This window comes from Lepisosteus platostomus, chromosome 11 (genome assembly GCF_059453375.1).
Source record: "Lepisosteus platostomus isolate fLepPlt1 chromosome 11, fLepPlt1.hap1, whole genome shotgun sequence".
NCBI lineage: Eukaryota > Metazoa > Chordata > Actinopteri > Semionotiformes > Lepisosteidae > Lepisosteus > Lepisosteus platostomus.
Genome location: NC_142621.1, coordinates 32,846,213 through 32,873,638, shown reverse-complemented (window position 1 = coordinate 32,873,638; position 27,426 = coordinate 32,846,213). Strand labels below are relative to the sequence as shown.

Here is a 27,426-nt window from a genome sequence, read left to right as displayed (position 1 = left end):
ACACATAACACACATCACATTTTCAAACTTTCCCTTAAACCACACTTAATTGCTTTTGAATAAGCGTTTTAGAAAAGCGTTAACTGCTGAAACCCACTCGTTTCACTTTTGAACCGCTACACCTGTGAGCATCGCATCCATCCAAAAGTGAGCAACAGGCCTTCATGGTTGATTAGGAAATGGCGTGACTGACACATTAATGGTGACACGTACAACATAAAACCATAGGAAGACAAGATAAATGTAATTATAGAAGCACATTCAGTCTACTTTCTGGGTAATGCACAATTTTGGGAAAAACAGGCAAAAGCCCTTTAATGTGATACTAAAGCAATTTCTGGCATTACAAGCAATAAATAACGAGACATTCCCAATTCAAAGGAGAAGTAGTAAAGAAGTATTAAGAAGTCTGAACTCTGATCCATCCACCCCGAGCAACAGAACAGTGTTGGAAAGAATATCTGCATATACTGATTTCAAAAGAACTCAGGCACTTGATTTGAACTGAGAGGCAGCAAAACATGTCCAAGTGGACATGCAACAGCTAAAAGCTTTAATGAGGTGCAAAGTGAAAGGCCACAGCAATAATTGAGAGCAAATGAAAAGAACTGCTCCAATTGGTTTCAAAAAGGCTCTGAAGTCAATTTTGATCCATATGCTAAAAATCTGTAATGTTCTATCACAAGAAAACCCTTCACCGGTACATAAGAGATAAAGAGACAGATCCTGGCTTTCAGAATGAGTACACTAGTGTGTAAAATGGTCATAGCAAAAGGGTGAAATGAATTACATACAACTCGCATAAGTAATTGATCAGGGGCGCCACCAGCAGGATTTTTGCTTTTATAGAGCCTACATAGGTAGAACTGCCTATGACATCTCCCACTCACAAAAAGCATATGCTGGTGGAGAATGCAATTTTAATTCCAAAAAGGTTGGAAAGATGCCTTTGAAAAGTAGTGTCCTATAGGTGCATCTATCTGGAAAAAACATACTTTATTAGCCAATGTGTATGTAATGTCAAATTGTTTTGAAACATTTGTAATTTAGAACAGGGATTCAAAGCACCAGATTATATAAACCAAAATAAAATAATTCCTTCCAGGCACCTTCAATTGATATTCACCAAGAAAGCTAGGATAATAAAGAAAGTAAGAAGCGATTAAACAAATTCAAAGAGCTTTATTGGAAAGGCCAATGAGATAGAGTGTTGCCAAAGCCAATACAATTAACGTTTACAGTAGAAAAAAAAACATTGAACGTCTATATCACATAAAACGTTGTGAGACAGGCTTACTCACAGCTCCTCAGGCTATGACAGGAGATCACATTCTGGACTGCAGCGTTGCTGAGTTTCATCCCCCCTCCCCCAGTAGGATTGGAAGCTGTTCGGACTCTGGCAGGTATAGGAATTCTGGGATTAGATTTGTTATTTTAGGGACGAGTATTCGTCTTATCCCAGAGTATTTCTCAATGCAGCAGGAAGGGCATCTTCCTGCTGGCATTGGGAGCACAGCCAGTACTCTCTGGGCAGCCAGGTCTCCGTGTTGCGCCCAAAAGGACGGAAACAAACCCAAACCAAATCTGACAGTTCCTCCCTCTAATGAGTTATCCACAGTATAACTAAGAGCAAATCACATTCTTCATATACTCTTTTATTGTAAACACAAACGACAAAGTCGTTATAGTTATAGTTTATAGTTATAGTTTTATAGGTTACATAAAGATCTTAAATTCACATGTACTCAATATTGTACCTGGTTGTATGTCCCAGATTGTTAATTTGGTTAAACTAAAAATTGTAAGTAACTCCTGGTTTAAAGTGTGTGATCTTTTTGATACTGAATCTCTTCTTCAAAGTTGAGGACAAAAAGAGTATCCAAATCAGATGTCTAAGTACCACATAAAGAGAAGTTAATCATATCAATTACCACTGGTTAACTATGACTGTTCAACAGACCTCTTAAAAAGCCAAAACATAAACCAACAAGAAAATACTACAAAGTACAGGGAAAATGGCTAAAAAGTGCAAAATGTTTTAAAAACAAAGGGATTGTAAATCTCGGCACATTGTGATCTGGTCCTGCAGTATCAGACCTATTTTCAAATCTTCAGCTCTTTGACCTTTATACAGTACAAGGTTTAATTTATGGGTTGTTTTTGGTAAGAACTGAGTTTGTCTTCCTGTCCTTAACCATCTCCTTCCACCTCCATTAAAGACAGAAATTAGAATAAGTGCTCATCTTGTACCCAACATCCTTTTAAATGTCAATCTCTAAATCATCCTCTTACTGGTAAGTGTACTCATATCTCAAATAGGAAAACAAAACACACACCCAAGTTTAACAAGGTGTTGTCCAACGGAAGGTGATTAGAAAAAGATAAAAAATACAAGAGGCATACTCTCAACTGCATTATGATTGATTAAACTGTCAACAATAAAGCACAAATAGGGGCATCTTAAATCCAGAATATTTGAGATTTCCAATACTGTCAGTTGTAAAAACTATCCTGTTGCTTCACATTTTCTCGAAATTTCAATTAGTTCTGTTAGATACTAAAGTATTGAGAAGGTTTAATTATTTACAGCAGGAAAGGATGATAAAGATTTTAATTGAACAATATTACTTAGTATCTCTAAATACATGGGCTCTATATGGGATAAATGTGAAATGTATTTAATTCATTGCCCATTATATTTGCAGTAATAGTTGGGCATAAAAAGACATCTAAGACATCTAAAATTTCAAACCTCTTAATTAATGGAACTTCTGGTGGGCAACTTTGTAATTAGATGTAATTGATTTCAATCACTATCACCTGTTCTACAGCTGCTTTACTGATGATGGTCAACGTTCGCACTGAGGTGGTGTAGGAGCTAAAGACTGAACTATGTGATACACACCTAAGATTTGCTGGAGAAAGAAGGAAAGGGTACTGTGAGACCCAGACAGATGACAAAATATTTGGAGGAGCCAAAATATTGGCCACAGAGGTCAGCTCATAAAAGTTGGAATATTACGAGAGATGAGCCTGTTTTTATAGCAGGCTTGTCAGTACTACCTTTTTCCCCACCCTGAGAATTAAAAACAGCCCTAATTTGTTGCTTAGAAATACAGGACTGAAGCTGTTCTTCAGATTGTACTGGAAATTAAAAGTGTAGAAGATACCTCTTCTCTGACATGTTTGACAGTTGGGATGGAATTTTCCGAGACAGTGGGTGTTTGTGCACCTTTCCAGCCAGATTCAGACCCTAGAAAGATGATGTGTTTAGAGCCCTAAGAGAAGTCAAAGAGTGCTTGCAGTGTTCCGTCTGCTCTCTTACAACATTAAAAAATATTTTAATTTCATCAGGACTGCTATGTTAGACATGAGGCAAAGCATCTTTGAATTCCTTGAAATTTTTATATTTGTAACAGGTAAATATTTGGAAATTCTTAAATACATGCTGCAGAAAATTAATTTAAAACACGAGTAAAATCCATTTACATTTGTAATTTTAAACACCTAACAAGCAAGGCTATTCATGTTTATCATCCTCCTCTCAACCAATGTAAGAAAGAAATACCTTTTATCAGTAAGTTATACCTGTTTTAAGTAAACATTAAGATTCATCAGATAAGTCAGCTGAGAACAAAATCCATAATTAAGGATTGGATGCAAAGAAGACAAGCAGTGGAAGATCAAGGTAACCTAACCCTGTGAGGTTCAATACCACGCCCTCACGGAGAGATGCTCCTGTCCTGTCAACCACAGGGTTTCTCCACCTCTCTCTGTGGAAACTATCCAGTCTTGTTATGCATCAGGAGTCTGAACTGATGTTACCTTCTAATAGTGCAAGAGTGCACAAGCGGAAAGTTCCTGCATAAGGCACATATGAAATGCAAACAGGACTTGTGCTTACCACATTGAGAGAACTGTGTCTCTTCACCCTCGCCCTGCCTTTGCGTGAGTGGAAGGGTAAACCAGAAAACTGGAAAACAGAGGTGTTTCACCGAGACTGCGCTGCGGTATTCTAATCAGGTGTTTTCAAGTGGAACATTTTAAGGGTTAAATACGAAACTATGCTGAACAGAAGAGCCAGTTTAGCAACAGAGTGATCATTTGTAGCGAAATAATCATGTAAAATGTGAAGATGGAACATCTTGGCTTTACACAAGGTGAAGGAAACTTTTCCAATATGAACGTAAATATCATTTACATGGTTACATTTTGAATTTGTCTATGGTAGTTAAGATGCTAATGTAGGATTTCTGATTTTACTCTTTTACTGCTTTATTGTTCATCTGTAATGTATGCGGTTCTTCCCCAAGCCCACAAATTTTTTTTACTATCTAATGAAATAAAATCGAATAATGAGTGACCTTATCAAGAATAGATAGTTTCACAACTGCAGTGGGTGGGTAGCCTGATGGTCCAGATTTGTCATAAGAGGCCCAGAGAGCAGCTTACTTTCAGGCCTGTGTAGAATCTAAAACTGAGCCACATTTCCATTTTTACCATGTTAAAAAAATTCCAATTAAAAAAAATGCACAGCTTTGAATAAGGCCTCAGCAATGTAATAGCCTCAATGAAGTATCACAAACCACCTGATTAAAGTTTGTAAAACATTTCTCCAGTCCTCTATGTGCTTCTGTTCCAAAATGGGGGAAAATAATCTGTGCTTCAGACACCAAGAACCAAATCGTTTTTTCCCCTTCTTGTATCGTATTACATGACACTTTTTTTTCAAGAAAAATAAAAACTCCCAATTTTACAAACCCAAAATAAAGTGGTACTTTTATATTGACATTCAGTAGTTTTTGTTTTTTAGTTGGTGCCTTCAATCCTTTTTTTTTTTGGGGGGGGGGACAAAACTTTGATTTGTTGGTTGTATAAAATAAACTTGAGATGAGATGAAAGGCTTATTTTATATCAAAATGCTCAAACACCTGCAGCACAGTTCTCTCAGTTAAGAATAAAATGTTCCTAATTGATCAACCCTTTAAGTATAAAGTCATCTTAGAGAATATTGAACTGGCGTCAGGCTCATCTAAATCACTGCTAATACCTTGCATAAGGCATGGCATAAGGAAGCAACACTTTGGGTAAATTAATCAAATTAATAAAACCATCTTATTTCCAGAAATAGGGATGTAAAACACTACAGTACTCTGACACCAGTCTACTGTGGGGACGTTTGAGCAGGAAGAGCTTCTATTACACACAGATAACAGCATACTGCACTGTACATGCACACTCACAAATTTGCACATACAGTTTAAAATAGTTCTATAAAGATGACTGCAGGCCTGTGTTGGGTCTCATTATGGCACTAGTTTCCTGTATTTTTAAATACTGTAAAAACCACAATTTTACTTCCAACATGAAAGAAACCTGATGTGTATTTGTATGGTATGGCATGTCTTCTACCAGAAAATTTACAATTTATAGAGGATTGAGAGCACAATATGTATTACACACATATGAGAAGATGCAAACTGGAGTCACAAAAAGTGATTTCTTTTGCTTTTTTAGGATTCTTCTAATTAAGCAATTAAAGCAGTCAAAGCACTGACACTCCAGAGAGGGCAAAATGCATTTCAGGTGGCGGCAGAGACATGTCTCATTCCCATTATGATTTAAGTTTCCTCTGGAGGTTCCAGGCATTGATAAAGAATTTTAGCACTGGGGTATCAAGCTAAACTATATTTATAGGTTCACTTTAAATATTTAAAAGCCAAGTTATCAGAAAAATAAAAAAACCTATCAAATTGTTATATTTACCCAGATGGGAAATAAAAAGCATTGTTGGCACACTAAGCCAGTTAATATATATTAAATGTTTCGCCTGCTATTTGTGAGGCTAAACAAATGATCTTATGCTAATTTTAATACTGTACAATAATCACACTGCTCTTATTATATTAAAACACCCTTGTCTCTCTCACACCTGAAGAAGGCTCCATGGCCGAAACATTGCGTTTTCTCTCTTCTTTTTTTCAGCATGGAATAAACCTATTACTTGTTCCTTTGCAGCCTACGCATGCTGACGCAGCTACCCACCTGAACTACTAAGAAACAAAGATTCCACAACATCACGATCTTTCTACACTACTACAGCTGACATACCATCTGGGACATGGCAGTGCCTGATTCAACTGGGGAGGAGTATAAGCAGACAGTCAAGGGTTTTGCCTGACAAACATCCTTATTAGATCTTTAAAAGATGAGGTTTAACCAATGTGCTTTACAACTGCTGAATTGTGAAGATGATGATGGGCAGCACTGTTCAACATCTCGAACACACACACGTGAAGCAGCTCCAATACACACCTTACAAGCTACTTTCATGTAGCCACAATGCTGTGCCCCCGAAATGGAGAGATCTTTCATAATCTGCGACTTTGGCAAATGTCCAAAAGACCAATAATACAAACTACAGATACAGAAGAACACCAAGGGAGCTGCCTGGTTTTCTGCACAATGGTTGTCTACTCCCTCAGGTACCTAAATAAGCACAATAAAAATGCATACATGATATTATAACTCAGATGGGTTATTAGATGTATGTACTGTACAGACAAAGGCCAAAACATTATGGCTAGACTGTCCCTATATATTTATGTGAACCTATTCTGAGTCTGAAAAGTTCTGTGACTGAGTGCAGCTTTATTAAGCCTTTGACAAATATCAAGGCTAAAAAAATAAAAGACAAAAGAAGTTTCACTCTCACTGATATACACACATATATATATATACACTGTAGACTCCCACTTTTATGGCTGACTTCTTAGTGAAGACAAAGAAAATGAAATATTTACTCAATAAAAGCTTGTCTGAGTAAGAAAGTAATCTAGAAATCAGTCAATTGTTTTTTAGTCAGGCTGGAGTCCCTTCTATTGGACTCTAGATTTTTGCTAGATTTTGCCATTCCTGGTTGATACAAGCAGAGACTGCCTGTCTGTCAGTCAAGGGGTACAGATCTAACTCCTGTCTAGTGTTCATTGCTGCACAGAGGATTATACTACTCTCTGGCCTTCCAGGAAGAACATATTAATGACTTGTATGCATATAGGGACAGAAAGTTTCAGGAACTGACATATATTGCTTATTGTCATCATCATCAAATGTCCCCCCTTGTTTGTATCTGTTCTTATGTCCTGGACTTTAAACCTCACCTTCTTTTAGCTGAAATAATGGCTTATGTGTGCACATGTAGATATAACAGAACCCCTAGCTTTGTTTCTGAGCAGTTGTATGTTAAATCTCTCTACCTCTACCGTACTATCCCCATGATCTCTACCATACGGTGGTTTTGAAGTCAAACTCAAGACTTATTTTCTTTTCAGACTTTATACCATTGAATGTCCTGCAGCTCTCCAGATATGAGCTGAATAACTTTAAGTTCAAAATAAAAAATAACTAAAGACTATATGATTTAGTGGTACCCCATTTACATTTAATTCTTAGCTAATGCACTGTTAAATGAGAGTCAAGGGTTGTCTGTAACACTTTTTAGTATTTATGAATATTTACATAGCATTCACAATGTTTCAGTTAATGCTGTATTAATTATCTGCTAATTATTGACTGTTGTTTCCTTTCACAAAATAATATTTTGTAAACAGTTCTTTTTATTCTTGGTGCAGACTTTAATACAGTTGCCTGTACCTGTGCACCCCAGGTGCCTATTGTATAGGTATTGTATTGCCCTTCTTGCCTGTTTGGTGTCTAGTACCGTAGCTTAATGATCCAAGACACCCGCCGAGCCAATTTCTAAAGAATTTCACACCAACAGCTTTGGCAACTTTGACTTAATTGAATAAGAAGTCCAATAAGCTGTGTTCCGTGTCTTAATTAGATGCTAACTGAAATGTGCATCTAAAACACGGGTGTCCAATCCTAATCCTGGAAACAATTGTTTCTGCAGGCTTTTAAGGTCCAGTTCATTAAGAGCCAAACTGGAACGAAACCCTCAGATACACCAGTCCTCCAGCACAAGGAACACACACCTCTGTGGTCAAATCTGGCACTCGGGGAGCTTGTAGCTTTGTTGATCTTGAAGATGTACTGTAGAACATTATTCGATCTCATTTTGTAACTGCAGAAATCGTATCATATACCAAAAGGCATTAAATGTGCCAATGAACATTAAATCCAACAGCTGTTACTGTGTTTTAATTCCTCTAAGCACACTTTTTTATGTCCTGTATATTAACAGTGTGAAGTTGCAGGCGGTTGAGACCGGAAATAAAAAGAGTGAAGGCTGGTGAGAAAAAGAAAAAAATGAAAAGGACAGGGAGACTGAATGAAAAAGGAAAAAATTCTTAATGACAATGATTCTTCTGAGTCGTAGTATCAGGGAATGATGATATGTAGAGAAAAGGAATATATTTTAGTCGAATAATAGCAGTGCGATCGCTAGAGTTAGACTCTAATGACGGAGCAGAGATTCAGGGTTCTGAACAGACTGAAATAAATTAATTATTTACACAATTGGGAACTAGATCGGGAGCCTGATTGAAAAACCGAAGGGTTAATTGTACGGCTTCCTGTCCTACAGTAGTTAGAATGTCGGGTTGAGAGCTCTTAGGAATTTTGCTGTTGCTGTTGAATTTTGGCGCAGGCATTACAAACAACATCTTTGTCAATTTTGGAACAAGAATAAAAATATAATTATGACACAGATACAAATACATAAAGTAGACAGATTGACCAATTGAACCCTGTAAGACTATGAAAAGCACAGTTTACTACAAGAGCACATACTATACTGTACATAAAGGAACGAGGAAAGGCCTGACGGTCACTAAGGGGGCGACTGGAACCCCAGCACCAGCTTGTTTTCTGCACCTGACTTTGATAAATGTTGGATTCTACATTGGTGTAGACTGTGGGTTTCCCTTCATCTGTTTTCTGTATTGTGACCACTGTGGATCCTTGCTGCCTGCTTCTAATCAGGGCTGACTTCTCACTTCAAAAGCCATCTTCATGGGTAACCTTACTAAGTTTGACTCCACCCTTGCTCTTTGCGAGGTGTTGCATGAAAAAAGGTTCCTCGCCATATAAAAAGGCATTCTACACAATTCAAATATTTTGCCGTGTTGGGGGTGGGATTCTGCACAGAGTTACTATCAAAAACAATTTTGAACTCTAAATTTTTCAGATATATTTTTTCAATTAATGTAAAAGCTTCAAGAGAAAGGTCACAAGCCCCCTAGACTATTACTCAAACTGAGTATCCACTTATTAACCACCCCATTCATTTGTAGACACAAATATGCTCAATACTTTACAGAGACACACAAAACTGAACCACACTTTCACTGGAAAGCATCTGTCCACAGTCTCACTCCCACTGTAGAAGAGCCTATGCCCTGTATTCAGAAGATACTGTTTCAATTAAAATCTCAGTCATCCATCAAAAAGGCCAGAAAATGCACCATCTTTAACACTGTTTTCATTTAATTTACTATTTAACCCAATTAACTCAAGGGTGGTTAATTAGGGGTCCTGCTCTGTCAAAGTCCAGGAAACTCCAGCTTGTACTTTCCCATCCTCAGCTAAAAAAGACATAAAGGGCAGATTTTTAAATGATATCAAAAACTAAATGACAACACAAGGCAAAGAGATCAAAAGACACAGATGTGTTAGAAAAAAATACAAAAGGAGAATGTCACATGAGAATTAAATATACCCCTTTTTATAAAGCCAAATACTAAAGACAACCAAAAATGAAATGCAGATTAGCGCAGTGCATGTTTAAAGCATCCTTTACACACTCTGATAGCATAAGAAGCTTCAGCTGTCTTTTTTGATAACCATATGGCTATTTCCAACCCCTTTCTGGACTGTTTCCTCATGTGCTTCACCGAGTGCTCCTGACTCAGTCTCAAACAACCCGCAGTCGCTCCGCGCGCTCAGACTTTCTACAAACAATGCTGATGGCTGCAAAACACAAAGGAACCAGCGAGAGCTGCCAACATGTCTTGCCCCAGATCTAAGACCAAAACCTCTCTCCTCACCCACCTGGTGCACAACACTGCCTGAAAGCAGCAGCTTGTTGAAATACTTGTTGAGCTATTCAAGAAACAACCAGTTCAACCTCTAATACTTTCCAATACCAGATTCATGGAACACACTCTTCATCATCCCATTAGTGCACCATTAGTCCGTCAAATCAATTTAAATGCTAAATGTAATCAACATGATATATATATATAGATGAAAGCATTAATGCTTTTTATACGAGGCAATATTGCTCAAGAACTGGCCGCACTTAATAAACCTTAATTCAGGACACTGTGTCTTAATAAATTATTAATCAAATTAACTTGGAAATCTCAAAATAAGATTTCCAGCTGTATACCTGTTATACAAATAAGTGCATGTGGTAAAATTATAGTATTTGCTACAATTTCCATATATATAAATACAGTATATGTAAAAGGTGGGAATAATGTTTCATAAGGCTGTTTCTCGTTCTGAGCTGGTTAAATATCTCATGATCTGCTTGGCGAGTTCTGCGTCAAAAGACCGTTCTTTTTCACTACCACCGAAACTGCAGATACCATGTCCACCACATTTCAGAAGCAAAGTCCTCTCTCTTACCTTCAGCCCCAGCCAGGTCTCGGCTGCCTAACTCTGCAAAGTGTTGACCATTTCCCTGGGCTAGCAGGCTCAGCCGATGACACAATGAGCACCTATATGGCCTCACGTAGCACAAAAACATAGCAACCAGGCAGTCTTATACACACACGGGTCAGGATGTTGCACTGTGAACAGAGAGGAAATGCATTTGTAACAGTGGTCAGATGGCTGTGCATTTACAAAAGGATGCCTTTATATTTTATAGATTTCAACAGTACCTGTAAAGTAGAAGACAGAGGCAAAAGACAGCGGGGAATCTCTGGTACTGGCACATGTGCATAGAAGAACATAGTCCTCCTGAGATCAGGTCTGTTCTATAAGAAAATGTATGGAAATTCAGAAAATAACACACATTCCACAAATTATCACTATCTGCAAAGATCAATTAGAACATCAGCGGACAGGATAAAAGTGTGAGTAGTGACCTTTCTACAATTCATTTCTTTGTCAGAAATGTGATTCATTGAAATCAGAAATCTTTTCAATCTGTATTTTCAAACTGGAGCAGTGGTTGCAGGAGCTGTTTTTTCCACACAGACAAATTATCCAAACATGCTGGAATAACCTGAAAAAAAAAAACAGCTTAACCTATTTTCTGCTGGAAAACGACGAAAAATGTCAATTACATTGGTTTAAGTTTTGTACTGTATATGGAATATCTGTGAGGTGTGTGGTTATTCAGATGACCTTAGGTGAAAGAAAAAAAAACCTCCTGAAATATCTAGGGCAATTTGAAGTGCTCTTACATATGAAAATGGAGAGATAGCACCTCTGAGCAGCAGATTGTGGAGATTAAAAAGACTGCTTTTCCTGTCTACTCCCCCTCCCGCAGGCAGCACTCACAAAAACACAGCGGTCAGGTGACTTCCAGCAAGGGCAAGCAGTGTGGTCACATGGCTTGGGCCTGCAGGTGACTCCAGCCAGTTGCTGAGCAGCCTCCTCTGACCCACTGCACTGAGAGGTCTATCACTCTGCATGGGCCTCAGACCTCACTGTAAGTGCTCAGGCAGTGTTCACAGACAGCGCTGGCACGGAAATAAAAACCCCATTGCCATACACCAGGGTCAGGTACATAACACAGTCAATAAACACACCTATTGCAGTTGCTCAGCGGTGCAAGGCAGGAGCAGCACGCGCAGCAGAAGAGCTTTCCGATTCCTTCATGGCAAAGGTACTACCCTTCCTAACAGAAGTCACAGATAGCTGGCGGTGCTCCCATCTCAAATATAATCCCTCTGAGCGCTGTTTGGCGTCTCCACCTGTTGTTTTGGTTGTTAAAAGCAGAGCATTTCCTGTTTACTAAGCTGCTTTGTGTTCAACACACAAGGGACATGTGACTTCCAGCACTATTGCTAGGACATGTCACGTGGCTGTCAAAATAAAAGCACGTGTATGTGTTTATGAATATTTTTGTTGCTGATAATAATAAACCATTGTCTCACATGTGGTCACAAATTCCTCACCAACAGCCGGTGTTACTTGCACTCAGTTGAAGAGCCTTTGAAAAAACAACACGCTGCAAGGATTCATGGAGTGCTTCCTAATCCAAAACTTTGAAGAGAATTAAAAATCACATTATTTCTGGTTTGGCTAAACCCCAGATACCACGCGGCTCTTAGCAGAGAGTTGGCTGAATAGCAAAATGGGTTGAACTGGCAGAGAGATACGGGTATGTTATATGATTTCAGAATGAGGCTTATCAGAAATGTTTTCCCAACACATGTATACTGGCCTTTTTAAAAAATGAAAAGATTGTAGTGTAACAAAAAAATTTAACTCTAATAAAATTATATCTGACTCACACTACCATCATAAAAAGACATTAGTTTAAAACTTCAGTGGCTCTTTAGGACAAACTGACATTCTGGTGTAACAGCATAGTGCATACTTCCCTAATTAGCCTGTACAGATTGGTACTGCCTGTAAAGGATGTGGGCACCGCGTATGGCATAGATGAAGCCTAGGCATAGGGGATGCTTTAATCATTGAGGTGGCAACCACAAACCCACCATGCATCACCATCTTAAAATCCCTGTTGTTAAAACTCTTCATGACTAAACTTTCTCACCCTACATGCACATTTGAAAACTGAAGCATGACTTAAGCTTCACACCCAATTTTCTTTGGAAATGTTTTTATTATTTTGACACTGACTCCTAACGGAAGGGAAATTCTGCACCAGTATCACCCAAGGCTATCTGGATAAACCCTGCCTGAAATGAACCACAAATGGCATGTGCACACTTTTCAGCTAATCCACAGGTTCCTGGACTGTTCACTAGGGCCTCGATTTCCAAATCATTTTAAACAGAGACAGTGACCACAGCTCCTAAAATCACAATAAAGAAAACTCAAATATAGGAGTGAGAATGGCATGCATTAAGAAAAAAAGATGGAGAGTATTGATTTCTCTTTCTTGGAGTGACCCATTAAGATTTTCTGGGCTCCTCCTGGAGTAACTCAATATGAAATTGGAAGCTAAATTTCTAAAACATCCAAATGCACAAGCCAAGTCCGCACATACAAAGATAGGCCTTAGGAGCAAATTGACAAAGAGCTGAGTATCCAGTCACAAGGTAGGTAAATATTTAAATTTTGATTTGGTGGAGAAACCAATTCCAAATGCTGCCTTTGAAAAAGAAAATTTAAACTCAATTTTTGCAAAAAACATAACCAAAACCACTGAGAGTGGTGGCCTTCTGCCTCCTAATCCATGGGTTAAGATGGAGCCAGCAATGAAGGTCTTTCATGCATGTCTTGACAACAGTGGCGTGGCAGATAGCACTGATTTGAGACCTGTACTCGACTGCCACTTTCTGTGAGGAGCTGGCATGTTCATCTCTGCATTTGCATGAGTTTTCTCTAGGTGCTCTGTTTTTGCTCTCCATCTCTCAGATGCATGCAAGCCCACCAAGGCTGTCCCAGACTCAGTAGCACAACGCACACTAGTGTCCTGGCTGGTATGTAGTAGTGCCTTGTACTCTGTGCTTCTGTGAGAGTCAACGTAAGGCTTTATAATAACAGATGTAACAATATAAATGAAACAGAGTGAACACCACGGTCTGATTGTCAATGTTTTGATTCAAAGTGACACAGTACATTTTAAAGTGGTCCAAAAACATTGTAGACACGTCAGAACCACGTCTCTGCAGCAACACAATGAATTGAAACAGTCACCATGGGTCCTGTAAAGTGAGATCATGCTTAGCAACCTTCCTAACCATTCTGAAGATGTGTGAAAATGTTTTAATCACACACAGCGCTTCTGTATTGGCAGAGTCATTGAACAGTATCCCATTCATTCTAAAAAAGTCTTGAGCTTAATTTGGTAGGAACAAATAGCAAAATTAAATGTCTTATCAGCCCAGAATACAGAAAGAAATCCTAAGTGGAATGTTGGCAATGAAAAAATTGTGCCGCACTACTTAGTAATAAGTTTAATATACTGATCATACTGAAGATAAAACAGATCCATGCACAAACAGGAAACTAAACTTGCCAACAATACAAATTAAAAGCAACAGTGAGGTATAATTAGAATATGGATGATCTAGATAAGATCCACACTGAAAGGCTGAAATACAGTATTTCATGTGTATATTTCCCTTTTGTTATGCCAACTTTCAATTTAAATAAATTCAAAGATTATATCAGTCATTCATTATCTCTTTATTTTCTCAATGGTTTGAAAACTATAAAACCAACATTTTGAACATGAGTCAGGAAATATTTTGACCACAAATGACCATCTGCTATCTTCAAGAAAACTGAGGTCAAAATATTTGCTTCATCAATCTAACCTGTGGAAACCTTGCAGATGAAAGTGAACAGATAAAGCAGGCCCTGGTTTAAGCTGAAGAAAGACAGACATAAAAAAACCTTCTCAGAAGACAACAGACCTGGTGTTCGTCACCTGAGAGCTGAGACTAAAACTTAAACTAATAATGATAATTCCTCACACTTACAGTATATAGCGCTTTTCTGGACACTCCACCCAAAGCGCTTTACAGGTAATGGGACCTCCCCTTCAATACCACCAATGTGCAGCCCCACCACACACCAGTTATCAGTGGGGAGAGAACAGAATGATGAAGCCTAAAGTCAATAGGAAACCAAGCATGTGAATAAAACAAGAGCAATTACATTTGATGTAAGTAAAGGTCATTTTAGATGGTATGGTGTTGTACATTTTCCCTCTCAATAAATGGCACAGATAGAACAATGGGGGAAATGACTGAAAGTAGTAATTCACTAGGCTCACCATGTAAACAAGTCAAAGCTATAATTCAAAAGGCCAAACACTCTTGGCTACATAAAAAGTACAGAATACAAATCAATTGATTTATAGTGACACTATGCAATACGTGTTAAGACCTCATCTGAATTACTGCACACAGTGCTGGTCAGCATGTTACAAAAGAAGACAACTCATTCCAGCTAGGAGGACATGTTGAAGGACCGTAAGCTTCTCGGCCTTAGCAAAAAAGCTGTGGGTTCTCAAATTACAGCAAACTATCAGCGAGCACAAGACAGATGCATAAATGGAAATGCATACATATTAGAAACTTTGTGGCTTTTTTAATGTAACAAAAATGTTCACAAAAACGGCATATAGTTAGAACTTTTAACCACAATACAACAAGTGGAAAAGCCCAGATCCTAATCCCCACCCCCACTCAGGACGGTACTGTGTCCTGTCCTGAGAGGCACACATCAAAAGTCAGCCGACATGAAAGACCAGTTAAAAAGAAAACAGACAGTGGAAAGAAAAGGTCAAAAACTAAGACTGCAGCAGAAAATGTATCATTTCTATTGCAGGCTCATATGGGAGTGAAAAGTTCATCTCTAGACTTGCTCAACCAGAAAACGTTAGAAACAAAATATCCAAGAAGGAATGATCCATCGACGCCAGGAAAAAATGCAAGCCTGTAGAACCTGCAAGCCAGACTTTTTTGGGGGAAATAATTTCAGTGCAGAATCATCTATCAATAGGTGCAGCTGCAGAAAACTTCTGTATCTAAGCTCATCTGTTATAAAGTAGAATTACTTTTCCTCCAAAACAAGTGAAGCTCTTGACACCCCCAATCCTGAAGGGTTCCCTCAAATGGCCTGAGTGTATAGAGTTCATTGGGGAGAATCAGGCAGTTGCATTAAAAAATATTACAGTATATTGGGGTTAAGTACTTCCTATGGATATGTTTGTTAACTTTGTGATCTGGGTTTTTGGAGGGTTTCAAACGTGTTCCCATCAATGGAAAGGTCTCTTGACCAAACAGATATAATGAGAACCCATTTATGAGGTTCTTAAGATGGAATAGAGGATAGAAACTAAACTCAATTGAATAAATACTTCTACACAGAGCAAAAACATACAGTGAACAGGACGTGAGTGATCCATAAGCTCACATCATGGCTCCTATCTGTACATTAAAGAAAAAGGAAGAGCTTGTAGGGTCACAAATTCTGAAACTAGATTTCCTTTTTCACACTAGAGATTATAAACACACAATCACACAGCAGAAAAAAGTACACTTTAAACATGACATAATGCAAAGCTTAATGACGGGATCAGAGCCTATTCCCAGTTTAAACCTAATCTGTTCTTGAAGAAAAGCCAGGTGATCTTGAGCTCAAACTAAAATCCTACAGTTGATACTTGAACACTCACGGTTAAAACAGAGCTGTACAATATTATCAGTATTTTCTTCCAGGAAAAAATTCTTAAGGCCTCTCTATTAATTACCCCTGTCCTCTGTAATACTATATCAATGCTATTTATTATCTGCTTTACTATACTGGTAAATGGAACAGTAGCTCAAATGATACAGATGTAAAACCAACCCAGTACTGTAAATGGTAAAAAAAACAACTTGCTAGTTTTAAAATTGACACAAAACGCAGAATTGTCAGGTGGTCACCTTGCCATAGTTGGGTCATTATGTGTATAATGGCACAGAACCAGGAAGTGAATAAATTAATATACAATCTATTTTAAACTTGACCTTTAATTATAATTCATACTTTTTTCTAACACAATAGATGGATAAACAGATAGGCAAACGGAAGTGTTGACAGGATTTTTTTCTGAACTGTAACTAGGACGCTAAGGAGAATCATAACACTCTGACATTTTACGGCTTTAGATGCAACCAGGATGAGGTAAAAACAGGCGAGAAAAAAAAACTCCAAAAAGAAAAAGTCATCAAAAAATTCCCTCGTCTATTTTTGATCACAGCCTCTAATCATATCAAGACTATCTGTGCCCAAAAGATGTCTTAACAGGCTGAATGTCACAGAGAGGGAGGAAGAGAGGGAGGACAGTGCAACACTGACACACCTGCTAAAGGCTGTATGTTTTAACCACTCAGAGCACCCTCTACTGGACATGAAGCCCCACTTACACAGTACACCACCCTTACGCAAACAAACACAAGATCACACATTATGACTTTTTTTAAAGAGCTACAACATTTTCTTGTTACCTTTATTAGAATAACTGCATTCCAAGTGAGTAGGGTTTGTAAGTATACACCACTGTTTCCTAGCTCTGATCCTAGGTGAGCAGTCAGCTAATTTTCATTCTAGTTGAGCTCTACATCTACACTGCTAATTACAATAATAATTATAATTGCTTACACTTATATAGCGCTTTTCTGGACACTCCACTCAAAGCGCTTTACAGGTAATGGGGACGCCACTCCACCACCACCAATGTGCAGCATCCACCTGCCAGAACGCTCACCACACGACACTTTTCGAGAAATGCCCTAGGATTTTTAATGACCACAGAGAGTCAGGACCTCGGTTTTACGTCTCTTTCAAAGGACAGCGACTTTTTTATTTTACAGTATAGTGTTCCCGTCACTACACTGGGACATTAAGACCCACATAGACCGCAGGGGGAGTGCCCCACTAACACCTCTTCCAATTATGGACTTAATTGATCTAACTTGTTTAGACTATCTTGTTTCAGTGCTCAGTCCTGGATGTCAAAAATAGCCAACCTTAAGGGTATAGTTTCCAACAGCCTCAACCTGTTGGCCCTTATTTCTGACTAAACAGCTCTAACTAATTGATGAGCTGTAGTAAAGACACAGGTGGGAGGGATGCTGCAGCAGACACACCCAGAGTGAGTGTCAATTCCTTCTCCAGAGGTCCACTCAGTTACATATCAGGCAGCACAACTGAATGAGGGTAGTTGTCATACTCAGAGATTGGTGCAGGGTTTAAATAAATGCCAAATCCCAAGCAACCCTTTAAAACCTGAAAAGAAATACAAACACACAAAAAAAAACTATTGGAAGGAGAACCAAGAGAGACCACGTTCCTACAGGACCAGGGTTAGAAACTGCTAATCTACACATCTCCCTGCGTCACTTCTTACAAAAGAACAAAGGCTGCTCACAAGAGGAAGGCTTTGGCTTCACTCTCCTGCTTTCAGATCCAGCCCCACTGAATTGTTCCCTGAAGGAACCAAGCACAGCATCATCACTGCATCAGGGTGAGGTGATGTCTCTCCCGACTCCCATCTCTCGTTTTAAGTCAGGAGTTCTCCGAAACACAGTTTCAACTTGAGTCCCCAGCCTGCCGCATCATCTTCATTGATCTTAGAGATGTACCACAGATTGACTTACAGTATCAAATCCCCCCACATGACAATCTCTTTAACACGTGAATAGATTCACCTCCCTTCATTTGGGTGTGACATGTCTCAATAACGCAAACGCAGGCAGCATGTCCAGTAACATCCTGCGTAACAGACGACATGGCACTTACTGGACACAACAGTCTGTGTTTGCACTGTAGTTACTGCTAACTTCGTCGTACAAGCAGCCTGGTGCTGAAAAATACAGCCCAGTGTTTTGTTTTTGTTCAGTATTCTTAAGAAAGCTAAAAATAATGCAAATTCAGAAGAAAAATAGTTTTTTATGACTCATTCTCTTTTAAGAGGGTTACACTATTACTTTCAGATAACTATACCGGCAACTACAAGACTTTGTTGCAGCACCTTGTTGGGTGAATTTATTTTAACTCAAAGTTGAGGTACAGTACCTGTTAAGAGGCGACATACTAAACTAACGGATTTGCATTCCGAAACAGAGCGTTTCCGCTCAATAATAACGAAACCATTTACGAAAATGTGGCCAGTACTCCATTCAGACCCTTCACAATCTTTGGGTGTATGTGTCTGTGAGCCAGTAGGGTTGATAGAAAAGCGAAAGAAGAGGAACCCATTCTAAAAAAAATCGGTTTACCGTATTTATAAAATAAAAACAGAAGACACTCCATCGACGGAGAGGTGATGATATTTGTACAAGAACCATTTCGAATCCAAAAATCTCTGGGGAAAAAAAGAATGAGGGAAAAGTTCTGGACATTGTAAGATTATCTGAAAACTTCTCCTCGGCAGATTTAAGGAGCTAAATGGCGGACATATCCAGGAAAATCCAGACGTGTGGTAAGCCTATGAAAAGTTACCTTAGAAAATGGTCTGCATTCTATGTTCTCCTGGGCGTCAGCTCCGCTTAATAAACCGTTTAACATAAAAAAAACATAATTAAACAGAGACGTATAAGGTTTTAAAAACAATTTACCAACGGAACCGTCCCGCGTAGTCAGCGTGTGTTGTCACGTACCATGCAGTTAAGCCAGGCCTCAGGTTCGGGTTCGGGCTCGGCTTTGGCCCACTTCATTCCCAATTCAGTACACGACCTCCTGCTTTTCACTGAACATTACGACCTCTGCGAGTTTTGCATCGCCTGCCTCCCAAATACCGATTACAGGTGACTCTGATTACTCCTGTAATTCACATTTCACGTCTGACGTTGCTGAACTAGAGGTCCTGACAGTATCCTTTAACGGGAGATAACGGGAGATGTATTGTAACGCAACGGGGTGCAGGTGGGAGCCCTTGCCGCATTAGGTCGGCACCGCACCGTCGGGGGCTCGAACCCGGGCCTCCCGCGTCACTCAACAGGGACCCAGCCTGGTGAGCTAAAGAGAGATCTCTCTACAGCCCAGTGGCTGTGGTCCGCCTCTTACACAGTGCCTGTCGGCCGTATGCGTTACAGTATACAAGACTCGCGATGATACAAACCCGTTACACCAAAGCACTGAGTAACGTTTGCTAAAGTGGGAATTAGTGAAGATGCACTGACTGTTATTGCTTTTTAAATCGAAGTTTGTCGCTGTAAAAGAAACGACGAAAATATGCCATACTATCATAGTACTGGAAACGAACAGTAGGTCTACTTATTCTCATTGCTAACCAGTTAATTCACTTAATGAGCTCTCTGCAAACCGGGATGAGTGCACATTAGCCTCTCTTGAAGTACTGTAAATATTTTCGAGTTTCATCCAATCGAGACTGGATCGAGATTGAAATCAAGATGTCTCGAATTGGCCCTCTTTTTTGAAGTTCCCTTTTGTTTGCGTATTTGTGTATCAAAGTCCGCCGACTTATAAAACTTTGACAGCCCAGCATGATAAGGAACTGCCAGACAGCCTTAGAAACGAGTGCAAGGTTTATTTGGTAGTAAAAAATGCTTAATCTGGGGTAATCGCTAGCATACAAAGGCCCAAGTTCATGTCTTCAGTAGTGTACATCCTGGAACAAGGAGGAGAAAGAATGACAGTGAAACTAAGGTGTTAAGAGAGCGCTGACACGGAGATGAACTGCAGAGGTTTGGCAGTTTTTTAATCGCATTTCGCTGGGCTGTCCCTGTGCAACACGTCCCTTTCTCCCCTCTCCGCCTCTCTCTGTCATCGTTAGGTTAGTTAGAGTGTTACACCAAGTGTAACTGATGTGGGGCTTTAATTGATTTAGTGTAAAGCTAGCAGGGAAACTTAGACGAAAATTCATCTATTGTTTTCTATATACAGTCATAAGGTTTTTACGGAGGTTTTCCTATTCGCAAAACTGAGTTAAGGCGTTAAAAAGAAAGCAAAAAGAAAGGGTTTTTGAATTTTAATAAATGTTTGCTGTCAACACTACAAGTACGAGTGATACTTCATGACTGTACAACAAACTATTGAAACCCAAGTATTCATTAACAGTCTGACTTCTATTATTTGATCATTATTAAGCTTTAGTTTCTATCAGCTCTTTGTTAATGCTCTGGTAATATATTACAAGTTATAAAAAAACATACATTAATTTTGATTACAATAACAACAATTAAAATTACAACAGTTCCTAACATCTGAACTGAAATATACATCTATAATATTGTAATACTCCAGGGTTCATGTGGGTATGCACCCTCACCCCTGCCGTCTCAGGTCAGCACCCCACCATCAGGGACTCAATCCCAGGCCTCCGGCATCACTCAACAGGGACCCAGCCACTTGAGCCAAAGGGAAATCTCCCGTCAGCCCGGTGGCTGCGGTCCCTGCTATTCACAGGGAAGGGCAGTGACGTCACCACGCTGGTAAGCCGGCTCGAACAACCTGCATTGGTGTTAGCAGTGGGATGGGATAACCCTTCAGCGAATTAAGCAGGGGAGAGTGTAACGCATCCGGCCACCATTGCAGGTTGTGAGAGCCGGCTTAGCAGCGCGGTGATGTCACCGCCCTTCCCTGTGAATAGCAGGGGCCACAGCCACCGGGCTGACGGGAGATTTCCCTTTAGCTCAAGTGGCTGGGTCCCTGTTGAGTGATGCCGGAGGCCCGGGATCGAGTCCCCAATGGTGGGGGGCCAACCTGAGGCGGCAGAGGCGAGGGCGTATACCCACGTGAACCCCGTAGCTTTACAATATCAAAGTGTCCTTGATATATACATATTGTAACGACCGCGGAGTTCAGTACGGAATGGGGCAGGCGTAGGACAAGAGGTTGAACAACACATTTATTAACCAGAACCGGGGAAAGGTACACACACAGGGACAGGGATAACAACACAGCACCTACACTAATACAGACACGGGAGGGAAGAGCCCGCCTCACAGTTCCCGCCCCCTTATATACATTCTGTTCCCCCAAGCCCCGCCCCTCAGGCGCTGTTCCCAGCCCGCCTTGTGTGCACATGGCTCAAGGGGACGGAGCAGCCGTTAAAGTGCCCAACGTGGGCGCTACACTATTATTGCATACTTACGGAAGTGCTGAAAGGATTGACATCCTCTCTTTAATAATGTAAGAAGTGCAGCGAAGAGGAAGTTCTCAGTCTCACGGCAGGAAAATGTATCCTTCTTCTGCAAGTGTGCCTGAAAATCAGCTTTGTTTAATTGAATACAAAGCAGCCAGTATGCTGATCTCTCTGAATGCCTTTTTTGTTTGATTTTCTAATAGTAAAAGTGGACAATAAAATACAGAGGCATCCTCCTGCTGTTGAGGTATCTGCTTTACGTTGATCACTGGATTACCAAAATCTCTGCATGCCTGTGGAGCAGTTTCCCATTTAGAAATGTATTGCAATTTATGAAAATTGTTTAGGGAGTTGTCCTCGTATTGTGATGGCAGTCACTGTCATCCTTATATAAAGAAAGCTGTAGAGTCATAGAGTGAGTGTGTGTTGCCTGGAAAAACTACCATAGGATGCATGATGGTTTCCTTCAGTCAGGAGGAAGAATGCACTTTAAAATATTTTAAAGAATACAAATTACTGAGTGTCAGGAGAAACCAACAAATTGAAGACACAATTAACCTGGACTGATTTCACTGGCCCCTCCACAATCTCCCATACGGTACAGTAAATGTATACTAACATGAGGACCTACTGGGCTGCCAGCACATTCAGACTGACCTCTATCTATGCAGGACAATAGTAACTAGAAAACGACTTGTCTGCTCAAGAATGTACATACTTATATAAGAATAAAGACGTCACCACTGTACTGTATACTGTATTTGTGTATTTGAAGTAACAGAATGGGATGATTAAGTACAGTCCTGAGAGAAAAACTACATTTGTGGCTCAAGAAGGAAGTCCCTGATCAAGGTAATCATCTCGAGCTCATGTACGACACTCAGAAACTACAAGCACAACAACAACAACGCGTGAAGTGGTGTATGCTGGGAAGCACAAGGTGGGACGGAGACAGAAATCGATGAGCAACACCAGCAAGCTGCAGGTTGTGTCTTTCCTGGAAGCCTTTGTCAGATCAGTCTGTTCCTAGCAACCGCATGAGCCAGACGGAGCTCATGGCCTCCTCTTGCTGGGACTTTTCCTTTTGTTCTTGTACCTCCCGCGAAGCGAAGCTCAGGATCCTATGCAGGTGGTCTGATCCGGAAGTAAGTGGAGAAGAACATCGGGGGAGAAGATGAAGAGGATCAGGACGGGTTGACAGACAGGGGGGCGTGACTGTGGTGATCCGGTGCTCGGGGGGGCATGGTGATGGCAAACAGGTCCAGGGAGTCCAAAAAGGGGGAATCCGGGGCACAGTCCGAAGTCCAAAACTGGGGGATCCAACAAAGACGAAACAGACACAGCTAAAATCCGGACAGGGACAGGGAACCAGGAAGATAAAAAACAGGATAACGGGGCCAGGCGCTCCGAGCCCCAGACTCAGATGGTCAGGACGCCGTGATGAAGCCTATGCTGTCAAGCCGCGGACGAAAGGCGACTTGATGATAGGCGGGCCTCCGGGCGTCCGTCTCCCAGCACTGAGCCAGGAATAGCGGTGGCGCCTGTCTTAAATAAAGACGGACTAAACAGGGGGCAGGTGCATGAAATCAACTAAAATACGAAAAGGGCCGGAGCGCCCTTCAGAGGAGGGATTCCGATCGGGACTCTTCTGAAGGCACTGAAAAGACAAGGGGACGGACGTGGGGGTCAGCAGGACAGCTCAGCGCGGGGCCACGGAAATTCAGAACAGGACCCGCAGGAGGGACAAGGGGCCAGAGGCAGGCTTCGTGGAGGAGATGGGGTTTGGAGGAGTAAGGGGGGTGTGTTAATCCAGGGATCCGTGCCAGCCGTCTGGAAGCGACCGATGATGGGAAGGCAGTAAGAATGCGATAAGCTTGGATACCAGCGAGAGAAACAAGCTCGTATTGTTTCTAGCCCCGACAGGAGGCGCTCAAGAGGACCTCGGCCGGCTGTTTACTGAACAACGCCGAGGGATTCCACTTCAGCCACCTGACTGGGTAGTTTAAGATGCAGTACGTTTCAGTATGCAGTACTGAGCTGTAAAAAATGGTAGAATTCGGTAGTCCGGTCAAACCCTAGTTAAGACAGAGCAGAGGCGTGATTCGAGCAGCAGCCCGCTGGAATAACTCACCTGCCTGCAAGGGCGGAGGGGAGGAATGCGAAAAGCCAAACGCGCAGAGCGAAAAGCGTGACATTTCCCTGTAGGTAGGCGGATCTGGACGCCGACTTCCTCCTAAACGGCTGTGTAAAACTCCATTAATTAAAATGCACGTTCACACTTCAACCAGATAAGAAAGACAGGACAGAATCAACACTGCGGGAAGGGAAATGCCTTGGGTTTTTTTTTTTCCTTTGACGGCCACCACCCGGGGCTGAAACGTGGACGAGTCTGGACGCTCGGCGTCGAAGACAGCATTTCACCGAGTTCCCCCGGCTCTCTGAGCTCTGGTTGAAGTCAAAACCGAGAGGCCGGTGCCCTCAACGAGCAAAGCAAACTAGCGCAGGAAAGGAAGCTTCAGTGTCATAAGTAGCTGCTCTATAAAATGAATGTTACCCACTGATCAGTCATTTAGGTTATTGTCTTCAACAGCCATGGCGTTTTCTTCAGAAGCTACAGGTGACAAACTGGTACCGGTCTTTAAACAGTGGTTTAGGACTTTGATGGCTTTATAACAGCATGCATCATTTTATACTTACATTTCTTGCTTGTGCTGGCAGGTCTTCTTACGTTGGGTAGACAGTCCCGGATCACACGTTTTTAGTTCATTTGTGAAAGGTTTCCAAAGAAAAAAAAACTAATCCGGGTTACATTTGTTTAAGCAAAAATTGTGGAATGCGGACAAAAAAAAAAGTTTAAAATAAAACGTTGTTTAGGCCGTTACCTTCCATTATTTTATTGGGGGGGTAAAATCAAGACGAGTTGTTTTGCTGCACACGTTTGAGCTTGCGTTTTGTTCAGCACACAAGATGATTTGAAATGGGAAAATGCTTGACTGACAATAACGTATGTAAATACACTGAAGATTGTAAATATCGGTAAGAAAATTGTAAGAGTCATTACACGGAGGGGGGAGGAGGGCATACCATGTAGAGAGTGCACACAAGGAGTACGTGGATTGTTCTCAGGTTTCACGCCAGGCACAGAAGCAACACAAACCGCCGACAGCTGGACAATGTCCTGGTCGCAGGACCGACACAGGGACACAGCGAACCAAGACCTCCAGCTACAGGAGTCCCCCAGCGGCCTGCCGCGACTCTTCACAGCCGCCTGGTGCAGACGAGTACAGAGAGGCATTAAAACACGTACTGGAAGAGATTGTGCTGCTGGCATTTGAGCGCCTGTCGCTGTACGTGTACTGTATCAAAACCGTTACAGAAAAGATCATGGAGGATGAAAGAAAAATCATCCGTTTGGGCGTCACACATCGCGTATGCCATTCGGAAACAGAAAGACGCCATGAAGAAGTTACAGCTGTCTTCTTTTCCCAGAAACACACGAATACCGCAAAACCGCGTTGTACTGTACTGTACGCGGTTTTGTAATTATTTCAAGCAATTAAGAAAGTATAATCCTGATTGTGAAGTCTACATAATAATTGCATCCTAGTTAAAAAATCGTAACCACATTATTAGGCTGTTCTTTTTGATTTTTTTCGCGATTTCTCTCGCTATTGCTAAGTGCCAGCTGTGATTTTTTATGATGTATAGTATTGTCCGTGACTTGTGCATTGTACTTTATTGTATTATCGTCGTGAGGGCTGTGATGTTTATAGCAACTATTGTATTGATTATATCGATTTCGATTATATTCGGGTAGCGAGACTCCTTATCTCCCTAAGGGGGGATCACTACTTAGACCGAAGCGGCACTGACGCCCTGGTTCCAGATTCTAGAGAAAAGCCACACTGTGGTGACAGATGTCACACCCATCTCTCATGCTCGTGGCACTCAGTGATTGAGAAATAATGCCAACACATTTTCTCAAACAGATTTTCGAAGGATGAAAGAGACAAGTTTAATTTAAAAAAAAACATGACATGGTCTTTAAGTACCTTAACATAAAAAGACAATAAAACGTTCCTAGCTGGGAAACCCCATCTAGAGTGCAGAATGTTTTTTCTAGCAAAAGAGAGATTTTCTGTGTTTTACTGGGAAGTGATGTGAGCTTACTCATTTTGAATTGTATTTTTTCTAGAAATCAATGTTAATATACAGCACTGAATAATTTAGAAAGATGCCTACCTAATGTGTTTGGGGGAAAAAACAAAAGATTATCGTGTTGTTCTGTTTTTGAGCTACAAATGATAAGAGCATAATCGGTACATTTCAACTTCAAAGGTAGTATGCAGATTTAACTAACTGGGACTTTCGTTTGCTTCGAGCTGAGTCAGCAGTGTTTTTATGACAAGCCTAACCTTTCACAGTTGCGTGTAAAACTACAATTCCTACTGGAGACTCGTAGAATAGCAACAATGTAAACATCGATTAACCTCTTTGGCTTTAGTTAACGTACAGTTTGTTGTTTTCGTCATTCGATTCAAACTTCCTTGTGCCTGTTCTTCGTCCAGTTCTAGTGAAAGGCACCCGTAACGTGAAAGTGTACATTTTTCTTTTGTAGACCAAAAGCTTCAAGGAATTTCGAAGCCCTATATAACGACATCTCATCACCGACACTCCAGGTTTAATAATTCGCGCGTTGCTCTTGTTGACTTCACAAAAAGTGCCAATTCCCAGCATTTGCAAGTACAGTTAGTCTGTGCTTAAGAAAAAAAAATGCTGTTAACCGCCGCTTTGCAGTATTAATTCCGATACAACTCCCAGATTGGGTTATACTAAATAACTCTCTGGTGGTTTCAGATTTACTTTCTGCAACAGGAGGAAAGATGTCAAGTAGTGGTAGCGACTAGATTTGCCTTAATCGGGGTCGGACCTCAAAAGTTCTTGAAATCTGCTATTTTAAAAGCCCTGATCCCACCTCACTTTTAACACCTCGGTAACCCACCTCAAACCGCCGCCAAAAGACCGACTGTCGGAGTTCGCCAGTAACTCTCGCGTCCCCGGCTGTCGAGAAGACGCGCACCATACAAACGCATTACGTCATCCTGTTTCAGATTTCGGCGCATTTCAAAGGTGCACAATAATAAGGCTCCTCTGCTTCGCTCCCTGAATGTCACGGAGGGGGGAAGAAGGGGATGTGGAAATCACAGGATGTGGGAGGGGTGCGGTGATCATTCTACTCAATTTTCTTTCAAGAGGTCGTAACTGGGTGCCGATAAGAGAAATCACTCTTCGACAAAGCGCATATATGGCACTACTGTAAGGTAGGCGGTTAGAGGCTCAGGCCAGGAAACTGAGTCAAAGCCGTATGAACAGCAGTAGCTGACTAGTTTTCTCTCTCTGCGTTAATTTACGAAGGTCAGAAATTACCCAACACTCCTACAGTTTGAATTTTATTGTTTCAGGGGCCGTTGTTATCTTTTTCATCTTTACATGGGCTCCAAGCTGGAAATGAGTCAGCAGCTTGTATTGGTTTCTGATTCTTTTGAATGTTTTTTTTTCTTTTCTCTTAAATTTCACTTGTTTTTCACCGTGAAAACAAATTCCCAGATGTACATTCTTGACAGCTTTTTTTTAATTTATTGTAATTGTTCATCAATTTTCTTTATATGAATTGGCATGTTTCTAATCTGAAGGGACTGCGAAGCTGAGAC

General features: G+C 40.7%; 1 protein-coding gene across 17 annotated transcripts in view; it reads right to left on the bottom strand.

Annotated features, from left to right (window-relative positions):
* Positions 1–26,893, bottom strand: part of LOC148652487 (uncharacterized) — a 93,809-nt gene extending 66,916 nt beyond the window's left edge. Inside the window, exons 1-4 of one of the 17 annotated variants that reach the window (XR_015925353.1) lie at positions 26,718–26,873; positions 10,851–10,946; positions 10,594–10,757; positions 1,302–1,396 (exon numbers count right to left, since the gene is read on the bottom strand). Coding sequence is in view for 1 of the 17 variants with exons in the window: in XM_088599279.1 (XP_088455405.1) it covers positions 22,900–23,025; positions 24,413–24,438; positions 24,800–24,983; positions 26,718–26,798 (417 nt within the window). In the remaining 16 variants the exon portion in view is untranslated. The other 16 variants (XR_015925355.1, XR_015925349.1, XR_015925347.1 and 13 more) reach the window with 16 other exon arrangements.
* Positions 26,894–27,426: the final 533 nt, after the last annotated feature.